Here is a 17,070-nt window from a genome sequence, read left to right on the forward strand (position 1 = left end):
CTTAAGACTTGAACAAGCTAAACCCCAACATTTAGCTGGCCTGCCTGGTCATTATGACCCCTTACCTGCAAAATATTCCGCTGCAGGGGAGAAGGACTGGTGACATCAGAGGACATCAAATGGCTGTCTGCATTCCTCTACAGAACCAGAAAATTTGAACAAATGCTATGAAAAAAAAAACCCACACAAACACCAACACCATACCCACACAACAATTTGTGTAAGAACCCAAGTGAGACATCCTTATCAGGTGAACACAACCAGGCATGATATGTCACAAGGTGGGATATTAAGCAGAAAAATAGCTGCACAGATTTCAATAAACTCAGATTTCAAAACTCATTGGCACCTACTAAGAACTTTACTACAACGTACAAATGCAGTCCAAGCACAGGGAAGACTCAATCTACACTACTAAAAAAAACAAACACCCCTATCCAACTAATACACTACCAAAAACACAACTAGCCAGACACTTGCGCAAGCAGTGACAGCTTGTCCACTGAACATATGTAAGTATTAATCACGTTACTCTGTACTATGAGGAAAAGCTTAACAGGCCTTTAAAACTGTACTTACATTGACTTTGGGTTGGTTAGGTAGCGTTCCACTTGCCTTCATACTGCTTACAAGTTTGTTAAAAGCGGACATATCTCCATCTCTCTGTGGCTTTCTTGGTCCAGCCATTACTGTTAAAGCTTCTTCCAGTTGTTCCGCCATGAAAGGAGTTGCAACCTTCCCCTCTTGCTCAACTTTCAAACCCTTGAGTCCAGCTTCCACCTCTTCTACTGATAAGGCAACTCCAGAATGTGCTGCAACCAAAAGAATTGGTTATTGTTGTGAAACATTTACTTACACTAAGGGTCTAGTTTCACCAGCGATCCCGACAACGATACGACCTGGTAGGGATCGCTGGTGCGTCGCTAAATGATCGCTAGTAAGATGTCAAACAGGCAGATCTCTTCAACGACGCACCATCGATCCCGACAACGATACGACCTGGTAAGGATCGCTGGTGTGCTGTCACAGCAGCTATTCTGAACGATTCCAGCCTGCGTTCCTGAGTTCTGTGTCGCCGACGAGGTCGCTTGTCAGCGTCAAACACAGCGATGCATGCTGGCCAGCAGGACGCTGGCGATGAAAAAGTGGCCCAGGACATTCGGGCACGATCAGCGATATCCAGCAGGGGGGGCGCGTTTGCGCTATGTATCACATTTAGCGAGATCGCAGGCGACAGTTGTTGCGTCACAAAATCAGTGACGCATTAGCAATCTCGCTATGCGAGACGGGGCCTTAAGGCATTAGTGTCTGCTCCAAAGATCTGCTGATCAAGTCTACAGAAATTTAAGATATTGTCCAAGAAACTTTAAGTTTTGCCACTTAGGTTTTCTGAACCTAAATTCCCAATATACTTTCACAATTTTAATAGCCAATAGACTTAAATTCACCAATAGTCCAAGATTACAGCTTGTCGTATGCTCCTGTAAGTGGAGCTTATGCAGAGTAACCAACGACCAACACAAGCAGCACTGTCCCTGTGTGTGGCTTGGATATTAATGGGTTTAGGTGTAGCCGAACACACCTCTTTGCCTATGGCTGTCAGAGAAAAAAGGGGTGAAAAGCGTACGACCAACACACAAGGAAAGGGACGTGTTTTGACTGTCAAAAAGTCACTTTTACTAGAGAATCTCTATTACCAGGAGAGTGGCAAACACCTATGGTTCCAAAGTAACATTTGCTGAACAGCACAAAGTGAGTTTTCCTTCTTTTGTGTCGACTATTGTGGCAAGTTTTTCCATTGAGAAATTGACGTGCAGTGCATTTGCAGAAAGTGATTGGCAGCAATGTGTCAGCCGTCACAATGGGTGGGGTGATCACAACGTCACCTCTCCTGATTAACTCATTTGGCACTGATTGTTCAGCCAATCAGTGCCAGATGGGTTAACCTAAATAATGATCCTCACCTCAGAGGTGGCATGCAGAGAGGATGCAAGACCCCACGTTACCTAGGATAAAGATTCATCGGTGGCCAGTGGAATCCCCCTACGATCTGTCGCCAATCCCTGTTTCAGCACACACAAACGTAGTTTTGCACCGCATTAGTGCAGCGTATGTTGCATTGTTGATGACGTCCATTTCTCTTTAGTAAAGTTATACATTTTTTATTACATATGTAAGAGCACCAAGTACACCCCCCGGGGTTATGAAAAAATAAAAAATTAGTCAAGATGCTATTCACCAGAGGAGGAATACGCTTTCCTTGCCTCTGACATGGATTCAGCCAGTGAGGAAGATTACTCTAATCCCTCTCCTAGTGAGAAAAGACCCCCAGCATCATATAGATAGCATACTCTGAAAAATATCAGCCTGTTATTCTAGATTTCATCAGCCGCTCAGGAATCCAGCTTACCACTGGCTTCACTGAAATGGACTTCAAATTATTTTTCAACAAGGAAATAAATTGTGGTGACTCAGATAAACTTATGGCCCATCAATTTTTCACCCAAAATCCTACATCATATGCCAAATGGGACTCCTGTAACTGCAGCAGAGATGACATTTTAGGGAGCTGTGCTTCATAAAGGCAGTCAGAAAACCAGATATTCGCCAATAATGGAGTACTGATCTTCTCTTCAGTACACTGGTATTCCGTATTGTCATGACAAGGACGTTTGAAGCGATCCAAACGTTTTTGCATTATAGTGTTAATGCAGTGTCTGCCCCAAGAAGATCCAAACTTTGATAGTCTATACAAAATTCAGCCAGTGGTTGAACAATTCAGCAAAAAATTTGATGAGGCGTACACACTCCAGAGGGACATCGCTACGCTACAGATCAGTGGTCCCCAACCGGTTCGCGGTCCCATGAATTGTGGCTCGCAACTGTCTGCCAGCTTGGTGCATTAGCTCCAGGTCTAGCTAACAAGTATGAAGAGAACATCTCAAAATGGTGAATTTTGTGAGTAGCCCTGCAAAGAAGAGCAGATCTGGATGCACATATACTGGTCTTAAAAAAAAACAAATCGAAACCACTAAGTATGGTATGCTGGAAACCAGATGATACTACCTGTCGGAGGAGGTGCCTGAAGCTCGATGTGACTGTTGGGAGAATACTGAATGGAGGAATTGTGGGGACCACTGGATCTTGTTATACAGCTTCTGGGAGATTTCTGTGGAAGAGCTTTGGTTATTATACCTGTAATGGGAGCTCTGGTTGCCACTACTGAGAGGGGGCAGGAAGCTGGAGGTGGCTCGCAACCCTCTCAGAGCTGAAGGTGGCTCTCTAGGTCAGAAAGGTTGGGGACCAACTGCTACAGATGAATCTCTGGTTCATTTCAAAGGGAGGCTAAAATTCCAACAATACCTGCCCTGTAAGAGGACCAGTTACGGAACTAAACTGTGCGAAAGAACCTCAGATGTAGGGTCTTTGACTAAAAATTGGTAGATGGGAGAAGGGGTGGGTAGATCTTTCAAATTAGGAAGGCAAGGGTTCCAGTACATCTGGAACCGATAATGTCCTGGTCAACATTTTTCCAAACAGAGAAGAAAAAGGGAAAAAAAAAAAAAAAAAAAAAAAAAAAAAAAAAAAAAAACCACACACCTGCCATGGGAAACCTTGCTTCTGCATTAAAGATTACTTTTGGCTGAGTGCAGACAGTTTTGAGCCCTGCGGATTTTTCCGTGCAGAATGGAAGAAAACCGCAGGTCAAATGACCTGCATTTTTCCTGCGGATTTCTTCCATTTTTCACGCGGTTTTCCATTGCAGGTTTCCCCCTGCGGATTTGGTGACAGGGGAGATAGAAAACCGCACAAAAGAAGTAACATGCTGCGGATTTTGTACCGCAGGAAAACCGCGCGGAAAAATCCGCAGCGTCTGCACAGCGTTTTTTTTTTCCCATTCATTCAAGTACTGTACATCACAATGCGGATATGCAACGTTTCTGCGTGGTAAAATCCGCTGCGGAAACGCTGCAAATCTGCATCGTGTGCACACAGCCTTAAAGCGCATTACATGTCCACACATTAATAAAGTTAGTGTTTACCCTGTTGACACAACACACTTTTATAGTCTGATGTACACCGTACAACACCACATTATAAATTCACACACAAATGCATTCTAGTCATTAGTATAAAACGATGCCCCTAGATAAATTCCTTCAGGGGTGTAATTTCCACGATAGGGGTCACGCGCGTGCGTGTATTTCCACTATTTAGGCACATCAGGGGCTCTGCAAACACAACATGGTGTCAAATCTTAATTCCAGCCAATTTTGCATTCAAAAAGTCAAGAGGCGCGCCTTCCCTTCCGAGCCCTGCACTCAGTGGTCTCCCCCACAAATGGGATATCTGTGTACTCAGGAGAAATTGTACTAGAGCTTTTGGGGTTAATTTTCTCCCGTTACCCTTGTGAAAAATGAAACAAAACGCAGGGCTAAAAGATCTTGTGAACAAGGTTCATTTTTTAAGTGACAGTGGTCAGAATAAAGAAAAAACAAAAAAAGCGTTGCAAGAAGGTGTAAACAGACTTCAGGGTGAAGGGGTTAAAAGTCAACAAATAACCTCCAGTGAAATCTGTTCTGCAAATCTTCAGATCGTGGACATGTCTTAAGGCTCATTCACACGTCAGTATTTTGCATCAGTGTTTGTATGCCTAAGCCAGGAATGGAACTTACCGAGAAACTATATGATTGAAAGACTAACTCATGTTCTTTGTTTTGGAGACACTCCTGGTTTTGGCATACAAATACTGATCAAAAATACTGATGTGTGAATGAGGCCTTAGGCAGTATTATTCTGGAAACCAGTAATAAGAAAAGGTGATCAAACGACTAGATCTGCTTCTAAAACGTGAAATACAAGCTCAGGGCACCATCTGTGTAGTAGGTAAATTGCACAATTCATATTGTTTTCATAAGATGAAAAGGCACAAAGTATAAGCTGAATAACTTACTGCTCTCCCGTAATTTCTCCTTGTTAGCAGTCAGGCTTGACAACAATGGTTTCAAGTCAACTTTGGCTTTCTGCAACATTTCCAAGATATCAACTTTGTCAGCAGCATCTTCAAAATGAATGGGAGCAAAATAGTTTTCAGAGTTCTGCCCACGACTGGGAAGAACTTGTTCTAAGCCTGCAGACAGAGATAATGGATCATCTTTTCATGTCCATCATTGCAATTCTGGAATATTTCAGAAGGCTACCACATATTCAAGGAATTACTGCAATACACAGACTTGAGATATATCAGTGCTTTAAAAAAAAAAAAAAAAAAAAAAAAAGCACTAACAAAAATTAAGAAAAATTGTTGGATAGTAAGAACAGATGATGTATTCTGCGCTTTTATGATGCATCTAAATGATAGAGGTTGCACATGTGCTTTTTTGACTATAAAATACTAACCAGTATTTGCGATTTTAAAAGTTTGACAACAACCGTGACTTACGTGTTCACGTAAGAAACATGCAACTTTCAAATTACATTATATGGATAGTGTCTTGAGTATTATTGTATTTCTTTTGTTACATTTTGGAAAATGGAAGATCTAATGTAGTTCTAAAAAAAAAAAAAAAAAAAAAAAAAAAAAAAAAAAAAAAAAAAAAAAAAAAAAAACACCAAACACAAAAGGTCTTGAATTTATTTTTTGTGTGGAAATTGTTGTTCATGAAATTTAGAAGAGGGAAAGAGGTTGTCCCAAAGTTTTGTTGAAAGTAATCTGAAGATCAAAGGCCACTATAAAAATGCAAATTAATTTCCTAAGCCTTGATTACCCAGAAAAATAAGCAGGTGTACTAGCACTTCTGGCATTATCCAACCCCCTCCTCCCAGATTACCCCATTCACACCGTTTCTGTATTATCTTAGTGTGCCACTGCCGCATAATTCTGTTCAAACCACATTAAAGGATTAGGTCACCGAGTTCTCTCTACCCCCATCCTTATATCCTGACATGGTCTCAAAACAGTTGGAAGGCCCAAAAACAGGGATTTGTGTACTCACCGTAAATTTAATTTTCTCCAATCCACTCATGGGGGGGGGGGGGGGGGGGGGGGGGGGAACGACACAGGACCATGGGGCGTCCTAAAAACAGTCCCTGGGTGGGAAACGGCAGAATAGAACAACCCCACGTACCCAGTGTCTAGAGTTGCTTCAACACAGTCTGCACAACCCGACTACTCAGACCCGCATCCAAGGAGCCTGAGTGAAAGTTGTAGCGCTTTGAGAGTGTATGCAGACTGGACGTAGTCGCAGCCTTGCAAACCTGTTCCGCTGACGCCTGGTGCCGAATGGCCCAAGAAGCATCCACCGACCAAGTGGAGTGTGCCTTAATCCCCTCAGGGATCAGCTGGCCCCTGAGGTGGTAAGCCTTGAACAGCCGAGCATATCCACCTAGCTAGAGGGCTTTGAAGCTGCGAGTCCCTTCCTGTGATCCTCAGGAAGAATGAAGGCGGCGTCTGTCTTACGGAAAGACAATAGTCTGTGCGACATACCATCTGACAGCTCTCTCCAGATACGGAGTGTGAGGAGCCTGCTGACCACGGAGTACTGGTACCAGGCAAAACAAGGGCAGGACAATGACCTCGTTAAGGAGAAAGGAGGGAACCATCTTGGGCAAGAAGGACAGACGGCCAAAGAACCACTTTATTCCAGTGGAAAAACCAGGAAGGAGCTCGACAGGACAGGGTGGCTAGCTCTGAAACCCACCGCAACAAGAAAGGCCACTTTCCGTGGAACGTGGGTCAGAGAAAAAAGGTCCTGCAGCGGCTCGAAGGGAGCCTCTTGTAGAACACCAAGGACCAAGAAAAGGTTCCAGGCATACAACGGTGATCCATAAGTGTATCACATGGGGGACCCCCTTGACTGACCGTCCTCAGCTCTAGCTTGGAAGAGATCCTGCACTGGTACAAAGCAGATAAAGTAGAGACCTGGGCTTGAAAAAGCCAAGCGCTAGGCCTCATTCCAAGCCAATCTGAAAGAACTCTAAGCTGGTGGGAATGGAGAAGACGAGAGTACGGCCGAGGTCCCTGCACTATGCGAAAAAGGTTTTCGAGGTATGGTGATCGATGTGCACCAATACTGGCTTACGAGCGTTAATCATGGTGGAAACCACCTCCAGGGAGAACCCAGATTGGGTTAAGGCCCAGGATCCAATGGGTAGGCTGTTAAAACACAGGGTACCCGAGTCCTGGTGGAAAATAATGATCTGGGAGAGCCAGTCTGGCCAATCCGATAGTCGCGGGGAACTTTGACTACTAGCAGCACCAGCTCTGCGTGCCATGCCCGGCGCGGCCAGTCTGGGGCAACTAGGATCACTGGAATTCTTTCCGCCCTGGCCTTCCTGAAGAGCCTCGGGAGTAACGGTGTGGGGGAAACATGTACAGAAGCTGAAACAGATGCCACAGAAGGACCTGTGCATCTGCCCCAATGGCTTCTGGATCCAGGCTATGAACTTGAGCACCTTAGCATTCAATCTTGATGCCATGAGATCCACGTCCAGAGACCTCCGCATAAAGAGACCACTCCCGAGGGGAGACCTGACAGCTGAGGAAGTCTGCCGTCCAGTTTTCCACACCCAGAAAGTGAACTGCTGATATAACATAATGGTTCCTCTCAGCTCAGGGAGATGTGTTCCCCTTCGTGCACTGCTGTCCTGCCGCAGGTGCCCCCTGGGAGACTGATGTGCAACTGTGGCATTGTCCGATTGTATTCGAATGGGGCGACCCGTCAGGAGGTGATGGAACCGCCAGGACAGACGAATCGCCCGAATGTTGATCAGAAGGTGCAACTTGCAAGGTGACCAGCGCCCCTGGCCAGTGGGATGACGAAAGAGCTCCCCAGCCAAGAAGACTGGCGTTGGAGATCAGCCAATGAGCCGAAGAAAGGATTTCCTTTGGGTGGCTGCTTGACCCAGGGAGGAAAGCTGCACAGCTGGTTGAGTGAGAACAGGTTCCTGTCCTAGGGTGCCAGAAACGCATGCGGCAAGGGACAGTTGTAGCTGGCCAAAAGGAACAGCTTCCATCACTGGCGACATCTTGTCAAGGACTCCTGTGCCGAATCGGCTGGAATGATGATATGGGGACAAGGTACCTGGGCTTCCTGTCGTAGAGCTAAAACCTTGTCCCGGGGGAGGGAAAAAAAACAAACAAAAAAAAACCCCATACACAGGTGTCCAGGGTCATTCCTAAAAAGGAAGTTTGCTTTGCTGAGCTGGACCCGGGGAAAGATTTGGCTAAATTTTTGAGTCAGCCTAGATGAAAAATTGTGTCCAAAGTGATAAGAACGCACTCTGCGCAGGCTTGGAAAGACAGGCCCCTGATTAGAAGGTCTTCTAAATAAGGTAAAACGACCATGCCCCCGAGAGTGCAGAATGGACAGGACAGCTGCTGTGACCTTTTAAGAACACTCTGGGGGCGGTGGAGAGTCTGGTGGGTAAAGCCGTGCAGGGGGGGGGGGGGGGGGGGGAAAGAGAATTTATTTTGTATCCGGAGGATACCAGCTCCCTGGTCCATTCGTCAAAAAGAACAAAGTCGGCTATAAGCTGATCCAGCTTTTTCCCCGAATAGAAGACCACTCTGAAAAGGCGGACAGGTTAGGGACTGTAGGACGCAGAGTCCGCACACCATTCCCTGAGCCACAGTGACCATCTGACGGTGATAGAGGCTGCAAGTGCAGTACAGTTAGCCATATCCAGGAAGGCATGCACCAAAGAGTCTGCTAGGGAAATCTGATTGGCCAGAACATGCCTCAAGGGGCTTTTGACTTGTGAAGCATTTGTCTGGCTGCTCCCTATGCCGCCAAAATACAGCATTTGCTGAAAGTCAGGGTGGATGGCAAACAATGAGGACGTTTGGTCCTCTTGAAGGACACCGTGATCAATCCGATGCAGGGATAGGATCCTTGTCCACCTTCAAAGTCTGGTTGACGACGTCAGTGAGAGTATCCACCATCACCTGATACTCCAGGCGAGTCCAGGATGAGAGAACCATCAGACTCATACCCAGAGTTCTGGTTGCTACGAACCCCTGGTAAGGGGAGGGGAAGCAGGAAACGGAACACAGATGCTGAGGCGCAAGATGGCCCGGGAGACATGCTATGGGTCCTTTTCCTAGATGCCCATGAAGAAATGGGCTGAGGGCTGACGGTTCCCGAGGTAGAAGAACCCTCTATACAGGCAGCTGAATGCCCCTACCCATGGAGGGATCTTGTAGGGGCTCAATCACTTTAGCTTGTGAAGCCATGGATTGTGACAGTGACGAAGCCCACTCGGGGGGGTCCTGGGTACACTGGGTTCAGTAGTGGCGGAGGACATCTGAGCGCATTCGGGATCACAGGCTGCAGAATGGCGTATTCTGTATGTGCCTTGTTAGTCTTTTTGGATGCCTAAGGCTACTTTCAGACTTGCATTATGAGGCTTAGCGCAGGGCCGCCGCTAAGCTCCGCCCTCGGCTGTGCCTCCTCCAGTCAGCTCCTATGGGCACATGACGCTGCATGCGACTGGCGTACCCTATATTTAGTGTTGGGTACGCTGGCATGTTTTTGCCGCTGCGCTGACATGCTCCAAACGCATCTTGTTGCATTTTTGTGCGCTGGGCGCAGGCAAAAACATACCAGCGCACGGCCAGCGTACCCAACGCTAAATATAGGGTATGCTGGTCGCATGCAGAGTCATGAGGAGGAGCTGACTGGAAGAGGCGCGGCCGGGTGCGGAGCTTATGACAAATACATGATCTCACCCTGCTGCCCTAAAAGCTCCATTCTAGAGACATCAGCCTTACTCTTGTAAAGGCGGGGAGGCAGTGTAGATCCTCCTATGCATTTGTCAATGGATCCTGGGACCATACACACATGACATCGGGTGCACATTGCACACATGAGGCCCATGGCAAACAATGCCTATGGCGCACAGCACAACAAACAGGTAATTATCCCTGTGTGTAGCTTAAATCGTACCAGGTCCCGGTCCCCCCGGTGTTCTGTGGTCCTTGAGCAATTGCTCAGTCAGAATACGTGAACGTTGGTATGCCGTTCTGATTGAACAGAGAACAGAATGCAGCCCCAGGAAGTAACAATTAGGAAGGCAGCCGGTGTTAAAAAATGACCGCCAGTAATCTCTTAAGGTGGCCTTGCCCCTTGAGATAAGCGTTGAGTGGGCGGGGCCGCCTGTGTGATGCCAGCAAGAATGAAGAAAAACTGGATGCAGCACCGAAAACAATGCGCGCTCAGGAGCTCCCTCCTGCCGAACCTGACCCGGGCACTTAGTACTATCAGCTCAGACAAACTGGGTCCGCGGGGTTTCTTGCTCTTTTTGGCACCTCCTGAGGCGAATTTCTTCGTCCCATAGGCTCAACTGGCCCGCTGTGATCCAAAGAGGCCACCTCATCTAACATGGAGAAGAAATGCAGAGCTTGACTGCTCTGCCTGCAGGTCAGGTGCTGCAGCATGGATGGTGCAGGAACAACCCTCCATCCACCATCCCTTTGTCAGGGAATCATAGAATCGTAGAGTTGGAAGGGACCTCCTGGGCCATCTGGTCCAACCCCCTGCTCAAAGCAGGATTCGCTAAATCATCCCAGTCAGATGTCTGTCCAGCCTCTGTTTGAAGATTTCTATTGAAGGAGAATTCACCACTTCTCGTGGCAGCCTGTTCCACTCATTGATCACACTCTCAAAAAGTTTTTCTAATATCTAATCTGTGTCTCCTCCCATTGCTTCTAGTCTTTCCTTGTGCAAATGAGAATAAAAAAAATGATCCTTCTACAATGTGACAGCCCTTGAGATATTTGTAGACAGCTATTAAGTCTCCTCTCAGTCTTCTCTTTTGCAAACTAAACATTCCCAAATCCTGCAACCTTTCCTCATAAGACAGGGTTTGCAGACCAGTCACCATTCTGGTCGCTCTTTTCTGAACTTGCTCCAGTTTGTTGATGTCTTTTAAAATGTGGTGCCCAAAACTGGACACAATATTCCAGATTAGGTCTGACCAAAGAGGAGTACAGGGAAATAATGACTTCACGTGATCTAGACTGTATGCTTCTGTTAATACATCCTAGAATTGCATTTGCTTTTTTGCTGCTGTATCACACTGTTGACTCATATTCAGTCTGTGATCTATTAGTATACCCAAGTCTTTTTCACATGTGCTGTTGCTTAGCCCTATTCCTCCCATTCTGTATATGCTTTTTTCATTTTTATTGCCCAGATGTAGTACCTTGCATTTCTCCCTGTTAAAAACCATTCTGTTAGTTGCTGCCCACTGCTCCAGTTTATTTATATCTTTTTGAATACTCTCTCCTCTAGTATTAGCTATCCCTCCTAGCTTTGTGTCATCAGCATATTTAATCAGTTTACCCTAAATTCCTTCATCTAAATCATTGATAAAGATGTTGAACAATACAGGGCCCAGGACAGAGCCCTGTGGTACCCCACTTGAGACATTCTTCCAACTGGATGTGCAGCCATTTACGACCACTCTTTGGGTCCGATCACTAAGCCAGTTATGAATCCACCTAACAGTTGCCTTGTCCATTCCATACTTAGTCATTTTTTCAATAAGGATTGTATGAGATACTTTGTCAAATGCTTTGCTGAAGTCAAGATATACTATATCTACAGCATTTCCTTGATCCACCCAATCAGTGATTCCATCATAGAAGGAAATTAAGTTAGTCTGACATGACTTATTAGTTACAAACCCATGATGACTGTTTAATCACTTCATTCTTATCCAGGTACTGACATACATGTTGTTTAATAATTTGTTCAAAGAACTTTCCTGGTATAGAAGTCAGACTCACCGGCCTATAGTTACCTGGGTCCACCGTCTTCCCCTTTTTTAAGATAGGAACAACATTTGCTCTTCTCCAGTCTTCTGGGACTTCTCCTGTTCTCCAAGAATTTTCAAAGATTATGGAGAAGGGGGTTCAAAAATTTCTGCTATCTCCTTCAGTACTCTGGGGTGTAATTCATCTGGACCTGGAGACTTGAATTCATTTAGGTTAGCTAAGTGTTTCCTCACCATCTTTCTGTTTATAGAAATCCTGGATTCTTCTATTCCCTTAATAGGACAGTGAAGAACAGTTGAGGTTACATTTCCTTTGAGAGAAAACAGATGCAAAATAGGAATTTAAAAGTTCGGCCTTCTCAACATCCTGTCTTACCATTTCATCATTTTCATCCTGTAAAAATCCTATAGCATCTTTGACTTTTCTTTTACTTTTGACATATCCCCAAAATCCTTAATTGCTTTTGACATCTCTTGCAAGCCTCAATTCATTGTCAGCTTTAGATAATCTGATTTGTGCCCTGCAGGTTCTGCAGACAGCATCATATTCTTAGATATGCCTCCCTCTTTCCATTTTATAAACATTTTTTTCTTCCTTTTTAGCATGTGCTTAAGTTCTGTGTTCATCCATCCTGGTTTCCTTAAATGCTTCCTATTCTTCGCTCTTTTCAGAATGGTTAACAATTGTGCTTTGAGAATATCATTTTTCAAGATTTCCCATCCTTCCTGGACATTTGTCTTTAAGGATATCCAGCCATTGGATCCCTCCAATTCTCCTTCTGAATCCCTTAAAATCTGCCTTTCTGAAATCTAACCTTGAAATCTGAGTCTTCACAGGTCTTCCTCATCTAGTTATCCAAAATTCTAAACTAGCATGGTCGCTACCTCCTAGGGTCCCAGCCATTTTTACCTCAACCATTTCCTCCCTGTTTATAAGGATTAGATCCAAGGTAGCAGTTCCCCTTGTTTTCTCCCCTACCTTTTAGAAGATAAAGTTGTCAGCAAGAGAGGATAAGAATTTCCTTGACCTGTTAGTTTTGCCTGAGAGAGATTCCCAGAAAGTGTCTGGATAGTTGAAATCTCCCATAACAACCATGTCATATTTTTTGGAGAACTTGGCCATTTGATGCATAAAGAGTTCATCCATATCTTCAGCTTGCGGTGGAAAAGCACCGTCCGCCTCCTTCCATCACTGCTGTTCCATCAGTGGTGATGAAGTGGGTGCCGCACAGATGCCTTCCATGCACTGGGATTGTTTTTTTTGTTTTTTTCCCCCATACATCTTTGCTTTAATATAATGGCTTAATAAATGTCAAGTTTTAAGAATCTTATTTCCTATGGTCACTGGATACAACTCTCCTTGCACATTGGATTTCCTTACCACCGGGACCAGGGTGGCTCCGTGCGCCAATGACCAGCCAAGGAACCAGGACATAATAGAGAGCTGAACAATTTCCTTTACATATTCCACCAGGATGGGACAGGGCTATTGTCCGGCTGCAAGTCAGGCTGCAGAAGGAGACACTCCATGTTCCCGTTTGTTGTTGGTATGCAGAAATCAGTACCCTGAAGGGATCCTTCGCCCCTAAAATCAGCTCAGACATGGCTTTCAACGGTGCGGTAGGGGGTACGTGGAGGTGACACTCCACGTTCCCACCTGTTGGTTTGGGGAGATTGAAACCCTGAAGGGATCTGTCACACCCTGTAATCCATTAAAAAGATTGGCATAAAATAAATAAATAGTGGTCTGAAGACCAGACCCATGTGCCTCCTACAGACACTAAGCATCAACTGGTTCGGCATGAGCCAGTGGTAGGTGTATACTGCAGAGGAAGAGGCGCTAACTTTTTCTATTCACTTAGTGTCAGCCTCCTAGTGGCAGCAGCATAAACCTATGGTCCTGCATCCCCCAATGAGAAGGAAAAATAAGCAGTGGGTTCAGACATTTAGCTAGTGTGAATGAAACATTTCACCTTTCCCCAAACCCGATCTTCCTTTTGATAATATAAATTAAAATCTACAGTAGTTGATGCCCAAACAGGAAGTAAACGGAATCTACAGTCTGTAGCGCAATTTCTCAAGTAATTTTAGACCAAGTAAATGGGCATGCTACATAGTCAGTGCTTCCGCAAGTGGGATGGGGAAGGAAAACATTAGGAATAGATACACCCTGTAATGTACACTGTGGGCGAAGTCATATGGCTGTATAAAAGTGGACTGCAACGCTCAGACAGGCAGTGGCAGTTTTTTATATTTCTGTGCCCTAAGGCAGCAGTCGTTGGACACTACAAACCTGAAAGAAAAATCCCCTTGGGACAAACATCCGCGTGAATTAAACAGTTTCAGATATAATTGCCACACTATTGGTCAAACAAGATGGAGTAAAAATCGTAGTATTGCAACAGCTTGGTTCATTAGTAGCAGAGGGTCAGGACCATGTAAAATATATTACCGTATATACTCGTGGATAAGCTGAGATTTTCAGCCCATTTTTTTTGGGCTGAGAGTCCCCCCCTCTCGGCTTATATAGGAGTCATATACCTGGGGTCGGCGGGGGAGCAGGGGTGTCAGATCATACTTACCCCCCCTGGCGCGGTTTCTGCAGCACCCTGTTATGAATGGGTCACCAAGAAGGATAGGAGGACCAGGCTAAGCCACCAGAAAACCAGAGAGGTTGGTAACTAAGCAGATTGCAGACCCCTGATCCTATCCACACAACTAGCAGTAGCCGTGGAGCGTTCCTACGATGCCCTAGATGCCTCGGCACAGCCGGAGAAGTAACTCAGCCTAAAGCAAGAAAGGTGAAATCTAAACTGCCCCGGAGCAGACCCCAAAGGAATAGACAGCCCCCAAACACATTGTCAGTGAGACAATATGAAAACATACGCAGGCAGAAAAATAGACTGAGCAAATGGGGCCCAAACTGACTAAACAGGAAAGGAAAGACACGCTCTGCAATCACGCAGAAACCCTGAAAAATTCAACACGTCTGACGCACAAAAAACACTGAAGTCACGACTTCGCCCCCACTATATCAGCACTCTGGTATATACTGAAAGTAAAGCAAAAAGAGACCAATATAACAGGTGACAGAACAAACTGACAAGCAGTAACATATGGGCAGTGATCCAGCACAGCCCCAGCAGGAGCAAGCTGACCCGCACAAAGCAGAGAGACAAAACCAGATCAAATGCAAAAAGATTAGCAAATGAACCACTTAGCTGAACCATGCAGGAACAGAGTAGGAGACAGACCTCAGAAGGCACAGGAAGAAAATCACTAGCAGGGATTAAAGGAAGTCAGCTGTCTTAAATACACTAGTCAGAAACCCCAGATCTCCAATCTTCGGGTGGCAAGCCTGTCAATCTGACCAGCTCCACTACCTCCAGTAACCAGAGGGAGCCCAGAAAATGAATTCACAACAGCCCCCATTTGCTTCTCCACGGTCTCCTTTCCTGCCTTCAGCGGTCACGTGGTACTGCTCATTAAACTTATGAATATGCACATATTCATGTGTAATGAGCGGTATCACGTGACCGCTGAAGGCAGGAGGGGAGACCGTGGAGAAGCGGGGCTGCAGAGACTGCACCAGGAGGGGGTAAGTATAGCGATATTCACCTGTCCGGGGTCCATTGCTGCTTACCGCTGCATCCTGTCAGTGATGTTTAGGCAGCAGAGGGCGTGGTGACGTGGTTAGTGCGCGCTGCGACCTCTGCTGGCTGAACAGTCACTGACACAGGAAGCGGCAGACAGCGGTGAGCAGCGATGGACCCCGGACAGGTGAATATCTCAGGTGGCGGGTCTTGAGCAGGAGAGGATGGCATTTTTTTGCAGCAGCATAGTCTATGGGGCAGCATATGAGGGCATAATCTATATAGCATCTTATTGGGGCATAATCTATGGAGCATAACCTTTATGGAGCATTATATGGGGCATAATCTATGTAGCATCTTATGGAGCAGCATATGGTGCATATTCTAAAGAGAATCCTAAGGGGCCATTTTTAACCTTCATGCAGCATTATATGGAATGTATTTTGTATGGAGCATCTTATGGGACCTATCATTAACTATATGGAGCATTATATGGGGTTCCGGGTTCAATATGGATATTCAAAAACATTTAACCTACTGATGTCTCAATTAATTTTACTTTTATTGGTATCTATTTTTATTCTTGAAATTTACCAGTAGCTGCTGCATTTTCCAACCTAGGCCTATACACGAGTCAATAAGTTTTCCCAGTTTTGTGGCAAAATTAGGGGCGACTTATACACGAGTATATACGCTGACACATTTAATTTGCACATGCCCATCAAAGCCAATACCAGGACGTCTTAAAAAAAAAAAAAACCATACCAAAGAGACAAAAACCATGCATAGGGAAAAAAAAAAAAAAAAAATGCAAGTAACCCAATTTTAATACAGCGGATGCAGAAAATCTACAAGATCAATTAACTTTAGGAAATTCTCATTGTGGGAATGTAGCCCAATGTCAAACAACTCACTGTGTTTATACTCCAAAAGGCACAACAGAAACATAGTATGCATTATACCCAGTGGGGGAGGGGGTCCCATTGTGGGGCTTACACCTTTCATGTTTAGCATTCTTAAGGCCTCATCAGAATACCAGCTTAACCTCTCAAAACATTAAATTAAGTCTACTTAACATACAAAAAAGACAAACAGTTATTTTGTGGTACACAGCACATTTTGATTTGTTTTTGTTTTTTACCTGCTAGACTTTCTAACTCCTCATGGGGTGTGGACCTCAGACTGCTGGATCGACTTCCAGAGTGACTGTGATTGGAGAACCATCTGCTGAATCTGCTAGCAGACACTGAACCCTCCCCTAACACATCCTCAATCATCTGTAGAAAGAAAGATGCCAATCAATCTCAAGTTCCATAGAGCCAGTTGGGAGACGGAGATCTTGAGCTGCCATGGAGTTGCACTTACTTGTAGGCGATGGGAAAGTTCTGGAGCTACTCAATATCTGCTCTGAGCACGAAGTCCTTTATTTTGCAGTAGTTTAATTCCCAACCCACAAAAATCACACTTCACAGGAAAATTGTACAAATCTTGCAAACCACAGATCAAAGATACTTTGATCACACATCTTATTTGAATTATTTTTATCACAATTCAAGATCTTCAGGACCAGCAGTTTTAGAAGAAGCCATAAAAAGCAATATGGCGTAAAATTACCAGCAGAGCCAAAGTACAAGTCACATTTTACAAAACACATCTGTATGGAAGAGCATAAAATCAAGTGAAACAATATAAAGCCATG

General features: G+C 45.0%; 1 protein-coding gene across 5 annotated transcripts in view; it reads right to left on the reverse strand.

Moving 5' to 3' along the window:
• The window catches only part of EIF4ENIF1 (eukaryotic translation initiation factor 4E nuclear import factor 1), a 57,206-nt gene that overhangs the window by 31,698 nt on the left and 8,438 nt on the right, over nucleotides 1–17,070 (reverse strand). For 3 of the 5 annotated variants that reach the window (XM_073582792.1, XM_073582794.1, XM_073582793.1), the window contains exons 8-11: nucleotides 16,513–16,648; nucleotides 4,955–5,131; nucleotides 580–812; nucleotides 66–137 (exon numbers count right to left, since the gene is read on the reverse strand). In XM_073582792.1, the coding sequence (XP_073438893.1) occupies nucleotides 66–137; nucleotides 580–812; nucleotides 4,955–5,131; nucleotides 16,513–16,648 (618 nt within the window). The remainder of the gene's footprint in view (nucleotides 1–65; nucleotides 138–579; nucleotides 813–4,954; nucleotides 5,132–16,512; nucleotides 16,649–17,070) is intronic. The other 2 variants (XM_073582796.1, XM_073582795.1) reach the window with 1 other exon arrangement.

This window comes from Dendrobates tinctorius, unplaced genomic scaffold (genome assembly GCF_039654945.1).
Source record: "Dendrobates tinctorius isolate UK_male_01 unplaced genomic scaffold, ASM3965494v1 ptg000073l, whole genome shotgun sequence".
Classification (NCBI taxonomy): Eukaryota; Metazoa; Chordata; class Amphibia; order Anura; family Dendrobatidae; genus Dendrobates; species Dendrobates tinctorius.